General features: G+C 44.6%; 1 protein-coding gene across 1 annotated transcript in view; it reads right to left on the bottom strand.

Annotated features, from left to right (window-relative positions):
* LOC149290385 (uncharacterized) overlaps positions 1-12,811 on the bottom strand; it is a 242,142-nt gene extending 229,331 nt beyond the window's left edge. The window contains exons 1-2 of the mRNA XM_089489265.1: positions 12,630-12,811; positions 11,679-11,799 (exon numbers count right to left, since the gene is read on the bottom strand). Of these exons, the coding sequence (XP_089345391.1) occupies positions 11,679-11,799; positions 12,630-12,704 (196 nt within the window). The 5' untranslated portion in view covers positions 12,705-12,811. The remainder of the gene's footprint in view (positions 1-11,678; positions 11,800-12,629) is intronic.
* Positions 12,812-13,223: the final 412 nt, after the last annotated feature.

Genomic DNA, 13,223 nt, shown 5'->3' with positions numbered 1-13,223 from the left:
TCGGCGACACTCCTCCAAAGTTCTGTTGTGGCCCTTGGCTCTCATGGCTTCTTCCACTTCTCGATATGTGTCAGCATTCAGGTAGGACTGCTCCAATTTTTGCAGAATGTTTGGCTGTGACCATATAGCTATGAGGTCAGCCGTCTCCGCATGAGACCAAGACGTCCCCCTGCCTTTTTTCGGGGTGCTGGTGGATGGCTGTGCCATCCTGCCTGGTGCCAAAGGGGAGCCGCCGCACAACTGTGCCAGGAGCAGCCGAACTGTGCCCGTTCCCAGGTGAAAATGGCGCAGGAATGTGTGTAGGGGGTCACTTTAAATTCCAAACTTTCCCTTATCACTTTCTACAACCAAAACATCCGCCGGCAAAACTTACAACTTCCCGCGATTCCAGCAACGCATGCGCACATGGAGCTCTAGGGTTAGGGTTACAAGACTTAAAATGTGCCGCAGCTGTGCCGCAGCTGTGCCGCAGCTTCCACAGCTGCATGGCAGCGGACGCTGCAATTAAAGCCTGACTGCAAACCACGCATGTCCCGGACCCCGACCCAATATGCGACGCAGCAGACACGGAGCTTTTAAATGGGCAACTTATATTTGCGGCGTGCCAATTCTGGCGTACCGGTGCAGCAGCTTACAGACGGAGCTGCGCAGCTGCGCATCAAACGGAAAAGAAGCGGAAAAAAGCAGCACCTTTTTAATGCCGACTCTTCCCGCTTGGGCCGTGCGGGTGGCGCGTTCATGACGGCATTCAGGTAAGGGCCGTCTGAAGGCTCTACCTTCATGACGTCATGAATACACCCCTTTTTGCCCGTCTGTATCCCGCCTATGTTCATTTCAGACTATACCTATCCTTCTTAATGACAAACCATTTTTAGAACGGCAGAAGGACCTGCAGAAATCCATTTGGGCAGGAAAAGACCTAGAATCAGATTTAAATCTCTAATAGATGATAACACGCAAAGAGGAGGTTTGGGTTTGCCATCCTTACAAATCTACAATGGCTTAGGGAATGGATTACTCTAAAAACAGAAAACCTTTACAATTAGAAGGAATGGATGATTGCTTTGGTTGGCATGCATATATGTTTTACAACGAGGTGAAAGCCAACAAAGAATTTCTAAACCATTTTGTCAGAAGAACATTGTTTAGGGTCTGGCAGAAATGTAAAAACCATATTAATAGGAAGATCCCATTATGGGTCTTTACCAATGAGGCGTTTTATCAAAGAGAAGAGGTTACGAAAGGAAGATGGGTAATGTATAAGGAATTACTAAGAGAAGAGGAATGAGGTGACCTTATTATGAAATCCCCTGAACGATGGGTATCACAAGGTCTCAGGTACCAGCGGCATATTTATAGACAACCTTCTGAAAAGTTAAGATTAGAGAAGAAGACAGAAGGCCTATCTGGGTTAGAATCAGAAACAGAATCAGAAAAGATATTACTGGGAAATGAAGATAAGATTATTTCCAAGTTATATAAAGAACTACTTAAATTAGACACAAAATCAGAGACTGTTAAAGACTGTATGGCAAAATGGGCGAAGGACTGCGGGGAAAACATTTTACTAGAGGAATGGGAGGGAAATTGGCCAAAAAGGCTCAAACATAGGCTCTCTATGGATCTGAAGGAACAATATTTTAAGATGAGTTCAGGTGGTACCTGACCCCCATCAGAACAGCCCATATGTATAAGGACACAGCGACAGATGCTGGAAATGTGGGGAAGGAAGAGGGTCCATGAGACACATCTGGTGGAACAGCTGGAAGGCCACACAATTCTGGGGGGAAATACAGGCAGCTATGTCAGAGATCCTTCAAATAAAAACACTAAAACATCCTAAGATAGTCCTACTTGGAATACTTAGTAAAGAAATGGAAAATGAATTTGGAAGGATTTTGTTTTATTGGATCTCTGCTGCCAGACTGTTATACGCGAGAAGATGGAAAGAGGCAGAGATACTGGGTATTTGAGATTGGGAAGAGAAACCTTACGATTGAATGGAGAATGATAAACTTACTTGTCTGATCAGATCTGGTTCACTAGATAAATTCAGGGAGGATTGGTATCCGGTGCAGGCTTATTTGGAACAACAAACTTGTGAAAGGAACTAGAGGAAATACTATGCAGTTACTGGTCGAGGGAGTAAATAGATGAGGTACTTAAGATTACAAAGATATCTGATAAACGTTAAAGTTATCTGCGTAGATATAAGAGGATACTCTTGAAAGCACTATGCTTTTATTTATTTTTTAATTTTGTTTTATTTTATTTATACTTAAGTATACTTAAGATTTCAAAATAATGAAGAGGGCAGGACAACGGCTAGAATGCCGCTGGCAGAAATATCGACCCATACCTGATAAAATGCAGCTAAGAAGTCCTTCTGCTCTGCATCTATTGCGTCTGCAAATTCATGTCCAGCAGAGCTATTCAGGGTGGTAAGGGACTTGACTCAAATGCCCCCCTTTATTAGAACTCTTTATTGAAACCAACAAAATCCTGCTGTGATGCTTTTAATAACTACTTTGCAGACAAAATCTCTCAGATAAGAGCCGTTTTGGATGCCGGCCTTACGACAGAGGCGACAGGAGAGGAATCCAGAGCCTCCACCTATACTGTTATTCTAGATCAGTTTGAGTCACTTAGTACAGAAGATGTGGACAAGCTCCTTGGGAGTATGAAAAAGACGACTTGCTCTCTCGATCCTTGCCCATCTTGGCTGGCCGTCCAGGGGGAAGATACCATCAAGAGTCTGCTAAAAACATAACTAATGCATCTTTGAGGGAAGGCTGTCTTCCATCTTGCCTCAAAGAGGCCGTGGTTAAACCGCTTCTAAAAAAGCCTTCCCTTGACCCCCTGGACAGAACCATTTACAGGCCAGTTTCACTCTTACCATTCTTAGGCAAGGTAATCGAGAAGACAGACACCATTCAACTCCAAACAGTCTTCGAAGAAACGGATTTTCTAAGTCCATTTCAAACCGGATTTAAGGCAGGTTACGGAGTCCATGGTCGCCTTAGTCAATGATCTCAGTTTGATCATCGAAAGCTCTTTGAAAAGGGGAAGTGGGACCCTGCTGGTGCTCTTGGACCTCTCAGCAGCCTTCAATACCATTGACCACAGTATCCTTCTGGAACGCCTGGGAGAGTTGGGAATTGGGGCATTGCTTTCCAGTGGTTCAGGTCCTACATCTCAGGCAGATTCCAGATGCTGTGCCTTGGGGACAGTTGTTCGTCCAAGAGGGAGCTCAAGTCGGGCGTCCCTCAAGGCGCAACTCTGTCCCCAATGCTATTCAACATTTACATGAAGCTGCTAGGTGAGATCATCTGGAGACATGGGGCGGGGAGCAGGGAGACCTTGAAACAGTAGTACATGTGCTAGTCGCCTCTCGGCTGGACTTCTGTAATGCAGTTTACACGGGGCTACCCTTGGGCCAAGTTTGGAAACTTCAATTCGTACAGAATATGGCAGCCAGGTTGGTTACAGGCACTTCTAGAACTGCCCACATTACACCGGTTCTTAAATCCCTCCATTGGCTGCCCATTAGTTTCCAGGCAAGATACAAGGTGTTGGTTCACTCTGGAACTACCCGAATGAGATCCATCCTATTAACAACTTGGAAGCCTTTAAGAAGTCTATTAAGATGGATCGCTTTCCAGACTAGATGACATCTATTGACTTGCCTCTCCCTCCCACTGACCCTTACTCCTGCCATCATTAGTGTGATGGAAATTGTTATCTATCGTTCCTGCCCTCCCCTCTCACCTTCAGAAAATGATCCAATTCTTGCCCCCAAAAACTATTTTACTGTATTGTGTTTGGAATGTTTTAAATTTTCTTGCTGTTTAATAGCTTTTTAAGGGTTGATTAATGTTTTTATAATTGGGAGAAGGGTTGTTATTTTATTGCTGTAATCTGCTTTGATTCCTTTGAGAAAAGGTGCAATAATAATAATAATAATAATAACAACAACAACATCCGTTGATGGGGGTCCAAAGCCCTTTCAGCATGGTCCCAGAACTGGGGGAGGATCTTTATGGGGCTGTGGGTCTCTCTGTTGGTCCTCCTCTGCAGGGTTGTTGTGAAGGAAAAGGTAAGTATTTGAGGGAGGATGCCCAATCCGGATCCAGTGGGCCTCTAAGCCTAGTTCCCAGGTTGCCAGGGGATTGCCAGAGCTTTAAGGTCCCTCTGTGTCCCTTCTCATGGTTTTGGTCTTGATTTTGGCTCTTCTCTCCTCCCAGAGCCACCTCCTCCCAGGACTCCAGAGAAAACTCCCCCCCCCCCCACAAAAAAAATGTTGTTTCCAATCCTATTAAACTCTGTCCCAAATGAGGCATCAGAAGGGAGGGTCTCTCCTCTGCCCCACTTTCCAGGAGGGAAGGGGCTCCTCAAAGCCCTTTTAACCTTTGGATCCCCTTCCCCTCCATGGCCATGCTTCTCTCCAAGGGTCCCCCCCTGCCCTCTCTTCTCATAATAACCCCCCAAGAACATGGGGCCCAAAGAATACCCGAGGAGGGACCAGGGAAAGAAAGAGGGTGAGGAGGCCTTGCAGGACCCCTGACTTTCTTATGGGGAGAAGAGGGACTTCCTTTCTTCCTATAACCCCACAAAGGACCCCCAGAAGACCCTCCAACCATTCCTCTGAATGAACGAGGGCACTTCCCCACTTCCCTGCCTCCTTCAGAACAGACTGTGAGGGCAGGAATGGCTTCGTGTGCATGCATATATGGCCCCAAAGGCCCCTCCTCAGCATGCACAGGAATTGCCAGGGCCTAGCTGGTGCTGCTTATTCCGCTAGTGGCCTTTGCGGGAAAGGAAGGTATGTGCCGGGGGTTCAGCAGCCTCCCTTCCCTCCTTTGAGGAGACCGCAATGGAGCCCAAGGTGCAGAGCTGCACTCAGGAGGGAAATGCAGGAAAGGAAGGCTCTAGTTTGGAAATATAGCTGTCCCTGTGTATCCTGTATGTTTGTGTGTGTGTGTGTGTGTGTGTGTGTGTTTCGTCTGCTGTTCTTATGGCTGGGAATGGAGCTGAGGACTGAGGAGAGAAGAAAAGGTCAGTTTTGGGCAAATTCAGAACTCCTGTGCATCAAAGAGTCCAGTGTGTTGAACCAGCAAAGAACTTTATTGAGAACACATAGAAATTCAGTGTTTAAGCCTAGAACTGCCCACTCCAAGCCAAACAATACATTAAAACCCAGAAACCTAAAACATCACCCTCTTCCAAATCTAGCCCCACCTCCAATTCCCACAGTCTATGCCCCACAGGTAACAGGTCCCCCTTTGTCATTCCCAAAAACTAGCCCTTTGTGTTAATACCTGCCCCCAACTTTCTTAAACCAACATCCCACACATTGCAAAAGCTACCCTTCTCATAGCTATTCTAACCAGCTGCAACAAATCCCAGCCCCCCATTTATCTAACCTATACCATGACCCACAAACCCCAGCCAAATTTACAACCCAAAGCCATTATCTATACTATTAGAAATTAAAACCTAATCTTAACAAAATATAACTTTAAAAATTAAACAGACATATGGACAGACAAACATTACAAGCAAAACCACTACAGCCTTTTCTTAGCACTGCTGGACTGAAAATACGTTTTTTACATTCCTTACTGACAAAAACAGTGTTAGTTCATATCTGGGATTTGTGTGGCTTTTCTCCTGTGCGGCCTCTCTGATGTTTCACTAGGTATGGCTTCCTAGAAAAACATTTCCCACAATGCTGGCATTTGTATGGCTTCTCTCTTGTGTGGACACTCTGATGTATCACAAGGCTTGACTTCTGAGGAAAACCTTTCCCACAATGCTGGCATTTGTATGGCTTCTCTCCGGTGTGGACTCTCTGATGTCTCACTAGGACTGACTTCATAGAAAAACATTTCCCACAATGCTGGCATTTGTATGGCTTCTCTCCTGTGTGAACTCTTTGATGCATGACAAGGACTAACTTATAGGCAAAACATTTCCCACAATGCTGGCATTTGTATGGCTTCTCTCCTGTGTGGATTCTCTGATGTTTCACTAGGTCAGACTTCGAAGAAAAACATTTCCCACAGTGCTGGCATTTGTATGGCTTCTCTCCTGTGTGGACTCTCTGATGTATCACAAGGCTTGACTTCCGAGGAAAACATTTCCCACAATTCTGGCATTTGTATGGCTTCTCTCCTGTGTGGACTCTCTGATGTCTCACTAGGTGTGTCTTCAAAGAAAAACATTTCCCACAATGCTGGCATTTGTATGGCTTCTCTCCGGTGTGGACTCTCTGATGTATCACTAGGTGTGACTTCGAAGAAAAACATTTCCCACAATGCTGGCATTTGTATGGCTTTTCTCCTGTGTGGACTCTCTGATGTTTCACTAGGTGTGACTTCTGAGAAAAACATTTCCCACAATGCTGGCATTTGTATGGCTTTTCTCCTGTGTGGACTCTCTGATGTCTCACTAGGTGTGACTTCTGAGAAAAACATTTCCCACAATGCTGGCATTTATGTGACTTCTTTCTTATGTGGACTCTCTCATGACTGACAAGTTCTTCTGTAAAGGGGGGTAATGACAGACAAGACTTAATCTCAGTGTTAAGAGAGGAAAGTGTTACCCCAACATTTAGCCCCACATTCACCTATTTGAGATTAAATTAATAACATTGGTGTGAGAGACCTGAACATGACCCTGTTCTGGATGCCCCCAAATCCATATAATCATTGTCTCCTTACTCATCGGAGCTACCAAAGAAGAGATTGAAGGGGAAGTGCCATGAGGAAATCAGTAGAAGCAGATAGTCAGGCCATTGAAAAACATTCCATTAAATATATGTAAAACTATTTTAATTGGAAAGTGGCATTATTTCCTGTGAGACTGCCATAGAGTGTTTAGTCAGAGCACATGGCATGATGCAAGCTAACAGCAGAGGATGCTTCATGCTGTGTGGCACCAGGAGATGACTCACAACCAATACAGTATGCAGCTCACATGTGGACTGATGTGGGTTGGTGGTGTGTTTAGAAGATGTTGTCAAGTTGATGGAAGTCAGAGAGGAGAGCTGGTAAACATTTGTTTTATATTGTAACTCAAGATAAAGAACCTCCAAGGACTTGGAGGAAATCAACTGTGTGTGAGTTACTTCTAAGTGCTGAAAGTGGTTAATACATATCTGGAGATTTGCTTCTGTACTCTGCTATGTTATTGTTGAGCTCTGGGAGTGTCGCCTTCAGACTGTGCTATACATTGCCTTGTGAATGGGACCAGAATTCAGAGCCAAGAAGGATCTAAGAGCCCGTGTGACAATCCTGTTTGGCTGAAGTATTTCCACCAAGCACCCATTGCATTTATTTCAGTTTCAGACAATTCTTTCCCTATCCAGGAAACATCCTAAAGCAATTTAAACCTTTCCGAATGCTCTGTTTCTGCCCCTAAGCGACAATTTCAGTATAAATATCAGCCCCAACTGGCTGTTCTTCAGCGTCAGTCCAGTTGCAGACAGACACTCCGTTGGTTTACATTGCTATACACCTCACTTCACTCACCAGCCCCACTTCCTATAACAGTTACTGACTTCTCTTCCCTTTCTGGACCCTCAGCAATTAGAAACAAGATCCATCTAGGTAATGTATTACCATTAGGAAAGCATTACGCTATTCACCACTCCCACCTTTGTTACCCAGTTCTTGTGTGTGTGTGTGTGAACACCTATACGTGTATATTTGTGTGTATGCGTATATTTTGCTTTCCCCCTAAATAAAACACAAAACCCTATTTGAAATGCCTCTGGAGTTCTGTGTGCTTTCAGGCCTGGTATAGTTGGGATGAATCCTGAGGCCACTGTTGCCTCAGTCTCTCCTTTGAGCTAAGTATGAAATTCCCCTAAAAGCATAGCACTCGCGAGTATCCTCCCCAGACTCCACCATTTTGAGTGACAAAGGACCTCTGGAATCAACCATGGAGCTAAGCAAGCTCAGGTTGGAAAAGAAGCATGAGAGAAAAAGAAATTTTTGTGTTACCCTTTCCTCTCTTCATAGACATTGCTCATAATTGATAAATGAAACCCTTAATATGTATGAAAACAAGGGCCTGATTTCAAGTTCAGTTCTTAAGTTCAGTGCTCGACATGGGGCTACCTTTGTACCAAGTTCGGAAGCTTCAGTTAGTTCAAAATGCGGCAGCCAGATTGGTCACTGGAACCATCCATTAGGAACCCAAGTCCTCCCTCCAGTCCATCTCCCTTGGTCCAGGACTCGGAGGTAGAGAAGAATTGCTGGACCTCATCCCCTTCCCCACCACCACTCCCTTCTTCTTTTGTGTCGTGTCTTTTTAGATTGTAAGCCTGAGGGCAGGGAACCGTCTAATTAAAAAGATTGTATGTAAAGCACTGTGTACATTTACAGCGCTTTCTAAATAAAGGTTAATAATAATAATAATAATAATAATAATAATAATAACAACAACAACAACAACATCTAGGTCAGAGCATATAACACCAGTATCTGTACACTGGCTGCCAATTAGCTTCTGGGCGCAATACAAAGCGTTGGTTATTACCTTTAAAGCCCCACATGGCTTGGGCCTGAGCTACTTGAAGGAACGCATCTCCCTACACAATCCGCCCCACACTCTCAGAACATCTGGGAAGAATCTATTAGATTACCCAAAGATCAGGCTAAGAACAACTTCCCACAGAGCGTATATAGCCTGGGCCCCCACTTTATGGAACAACTTGCCAGAGGAGATCCGTCTGATCACCACCTTGGATGCTTTCAAGAAAGGACTTAAGACGGATCCCTTCCGGCAGGCTTACCCAGCTGACCTCTTGTAAAGAACTTAAGGAAAAATTCCACTTCTGATCACAACGGTGCATTTTAAATGATTTTTTTATTTGTCCCAAACTGAGTTTTAAGCGCTTTGTTGTTTTACTGTGTGTAAATTGGATGCTATTGTTGTTTTGTGGCTATTTTACGGTTGTAATACCGCCTCGCTCCATTGAGAGAGGCAGGTAAATACAAATAAAACTTATTATTATTATCAGTATAATCTGTGAGGTTGGTGGCTGCCTCCCAATCCCCAAGGCCCCTCTCCTGGTCCTTCCCAGAGGTCCCTTTCTCTCCGCACAGAGCTAGGCGATCCTGGCTTTGCTCCTGCCTCCCCCTCCTGGCTCCCAGAGGGCTAGAATCATAGAGATGGAAGAGACTACAAGGGCCATCCAGTCCAACCCCATTCTACCATGAAGGAATCAAAGCATCCCTGACAGATGGCCATCCAGCCTCTGTTTGAAGACCTCTAAGAAAGGAGACTCCACCAAAATCTCAGAGGGAGTTTGTTCCATTGTCGAACAGACCTTACTGTCAGGAAGTTCCTTCTAATGTTGAAGTGGAATCTCTTTTACTGCAGTTTGCATCCGTTGTTCCGTGTTCTAGTCTCTGGAGCAGCAGAAAACAAGCTTGACATTCCTTCAAATATTTAAACAGGGCTATCATATAACCTCTTAACCTTCTCTTCTCCAGGCTAAACATCCCTAGTTACCAAGTCGTTCCTCATAGTTTCCAAATCCTGCACCATTTTAGTCGCCCTCCTTTGGACATGCTCCAGTTTCTCCACATCCTTTTTGAATTGTGGTGCCCAGAACTCGACACAATATTCCAGGTGAGGCCTGACCAAAGCAGAATACCATGGCACTATTACTTCCCTTGATCCTGACACTATACTTCTATTGATGCAACCTAAAATCACATTCGCCTTGTTAGCTGCCGCATTACACTGTTGACTCATGTTCAACTTGTGGTTTACTTGGAGTACTAGATCCCTTTCACACGTAGTTTCATTCAGCCAGGTGTCCCCCATCCTATATCTGTTATTTCATCTCCCTCTTAAGCCTAATCTCCTTCCCTTTCTCCCTCCGCTCTCCAACCTTCCTTCTTGCCCATCTGCACTGCTTCAGTATTTCACCTTCACCATCTCTTTCCTGCCTTTCTGTTTTTCACATCCGCTCCTGCTTTCTATCACAGACACACACCCATTTATGTGATGCATAAAAGGGATACTTTGAGGCTCATTTGTTGAGAAAGGCAGGATAATCCATATACAAATTACTCATTGGGAAAAGCAAAGCAAGGGGGCTGGGACCTGGACTTCTGTTTTGGTGAGGATAAAGCACCAGGGAGCAGTATTAAGACATCTCTAAGACAGGGATGGGCTACTGTTGGGGATTGGGGGCGTCACATTGGCCCCCTGGGGATCTCAGGGGCAACCACACATTGTATTGCCTTAAAATAGGAATAAAGTTTTGTGCCTCAGTATCCCATTGCATCCCTTTGGGGAAGTGAAGCAGAACCTCAAAAGGCTGGAAGAGGGCCAAAAAATGAAAGATACTCAGAAATGTGCTACCATTTCCATGAGAAATGCATTACTGGTAATCTCCATGCTTTCTTCCTACAAAATCCTAGCATTGGTGTGATATCTGGGGGCGGAACTAAGTTTCAGAATTAAAAAGTCCTTTGCTTCCACCAAAAGGTTTATTGAGAAACTCAGACAGAAGCGTCCATTAATAAGTCTAAGCTGTCTCTGAAGTGTCTAAACCTTTTCCCTCTGTCATTAACTACCTTCACACTCCTCCCTTTTCTTCCCCTTCAGCCCCTAAACAGCCCGGCTGCCAAGGTACCTCTTGCCTTCTTCTTCCACTGTTCACATACGCCACTCACCCCTGGAGCATGTCTGCCACCCAGAGTTCACAGACCAGGCAATTAATAGCCTCCACAACTGCTTCCCTTCCCTGAAGCCATTCTAGGCCCCAATATCCTTACCAACTACTTAAAACTACTATCGTTTAAACGACTAACAATTTCTCCCTAAACTCCAAAAACATTCTGGATGAATGACAGAAGCTGGATTTGGCAATTGGCAATTTACAATGCGGTATTTAGAATCCTTATAAAGTGGAGAGCAATAGTGCCTCACAAAACTACAAATTCAGATATTCTACAGGAGTTGCTATCACAATTAAACTACATTTGAAAGGGATCTATGACTCCCAGTAGACCAGAAGTTGAACTTGGGCAAAAGTGTGATGCGGCAGCTAAAAAGGCCCATGTGATTCTAGGCTGCATCAATACGAGTATAGTTTCTAGATCAAGGGAAGTAATAGTGCCACTCTATAGAGCTTTGGTCAGGCTTCACTTGGAATAATCCTGTGTCCAGGTCTGGCCTCTGAAATTCATAAAGGATGTTGACAGGTTGGAACATGCCCAGAGGAGGGCAACAAAAATGGTGAAAGATCTGGAAACCATAAAGCCCTATGAAGAGTGGCTTAGAGAGCTGGGTATGTTTACCCTGGAGAAAAGAAAATTAACAACAAATATGATATCCATGTTTAAATATTGGAAAGGGTCGTTTTGAGGATGAACCAAGCTTGCTTTCTGCTGCTACAAAGAAAGGAGACACCACAATGAATGTAAACCACAGGGAAAGAGGTTCCACCTAAACATTAACAGTAAGACCTATCGGACAGTGCAATATACTCCCTTAAAATTTGGTGGAGTCCTCTTCTTTGGAGGTCTTTAAACAGAGGCTGGATGGTGTTTGGAAATGTATTCCTGCATGGCAGAAGTGGGTTGAACTGGATGGCCCTTGTGGTCTATTCCAACTCTATGATTCTATAATGCTAGTGGATTCCGGTTCCTTACCCACAGAGGCCACGTTCTCATAATTCTCCATCATTACAGAACTGTACATAAGTCTCTGCTTCTTCGTCAACAATTTCCATTCGTTCTCCGTGAAATATACTGCCACATCCGCAAAGGTCACCTGAAACAGAAAATAGCCCCCATCCAGAGAGTGACTAAACAAAAGGGGAGGAAAGCACATGGTGCATCCAAATATTATTTCATCACTTTAGAATTCAGTCTAGGAAATAAACTTTAAATGCCATCAGCCAGAAAAAAGCTACTGCCTTTCAGATCCAGTTTGTCTTTAATCTTTTCAATATAATATACAATATAATTTAGGCCATAGCTGGGATGTTGATGATGGATTAGGATACTGACTGTCCCAAAATATATAGTACATTTAGCCATAAAAGAATTATGGTGCATTTAGCCATTTCTTGCCACATTTCGGAGGCAAATGTCATTTTTATAAAGCAGTTCTGCGGAGCACTCTGGGGTTGAGGGTCATTGGGTCCACCCCCAATTTATATCCAGAGACATTCTCCCATAGCCCCCAAAATTTCTTAGATGGGAAAAACAAGACACATGTGGACAATCAACCCAGAAGGCAGTGAAGATGCCAAAGTTGTTTATGAGGAAGATCACACAAGCTAGGAAAGGCACAGCAGTTTGCTTTTGCTTCAACCTCCTGGGAAGGGCCATATCCAGTCTCCCTCTTTCCTCTCCTCTCCCCACTTTTGAGCTGATAGGCTGTAAACTCAATTGCACTCAGGAAGTGAAGTGAGCTGAGAAAGGGGAAAGTGGGAGGAGGATAGACCAACTGGGACATTTTTAAAAGCCCCTGAATAAGTGGGGTGACAGAGGATTAACCAGGACTGTCTCTGCCAAACTAGGACAGTATATTAATTGCTTCCTTTCATAAATTGGCCCAGAAGTGACACAGATGAAGCTAATAGGATAGTGACTCACCAAAGAGCTGTTGTACTTCAGCATCCTCTTTCTGTTGGAGCCCAACTCCCTCCGCTTGGCCTCTGTGTTGGCCATCAGGTGGTCAAGGGGTCCTGGTGGTCCTGCACTTGGGTCACTTCCAGCAAGAGAGGCCCAAAGCCGTGTCCAAAGAGGCCGAGATGGAGTTCCTGAGAAAAGGGACCAGGGTTAGAATTGGCTTGGCAAGAAACCCTGCAGCACTCAAAGACACAGAGAACAGCATCCTGCTGGTGACATACGCAGGTGACATGTGCCTCTTTTGGGCTGATGCAGAGGTGGATATCCCCTTCTCCCTCTGCACCAAACGAAGCTTCCCAGACATAGCATAGGTTCACTGAAGTTCCCCTACACAACAGATACTCCATGCCTTCTTAGAGTGGAGAGGGATTAGGGGATGTGGAATTTGAGAGGGCCCTGGTTATGTCCCCGTAGTTAGATGTGAAATGAGTGCATCATAAATAAATAAATCATCTGCTGAAACCTCCAGAGTCCCCCTGTGCTTTCTCCCATCATCAGCCCTTTTCCCAAGAAGGCTGCATCTGCACTATAGAAATAAGGCACTTTGACACCAGTTTA

Source organism: Sceloporus occidentalis, unplaced genomic scaffold, assembly GCF_023333645.1.
Source record: "Sceloporus occidentalis isolate IW3139 unplaced genomic scaffold, rSceOcc1.0.p SCAF_39, whole genome shotgun sequence".
In the NCBI taxonomy this organism is placed as follows: domain Eukaryota; kingdom Metazoa; phylum Chordata; class Lepidosauria; order Squamata; family Phrynosomatidae; genus Sceloporus; species Sceloporus occidentalis.
Note: the sequence above shows the minus strand (reverse complement) of the source record. Positions and strands in the feature narration are given on the sequence as shown.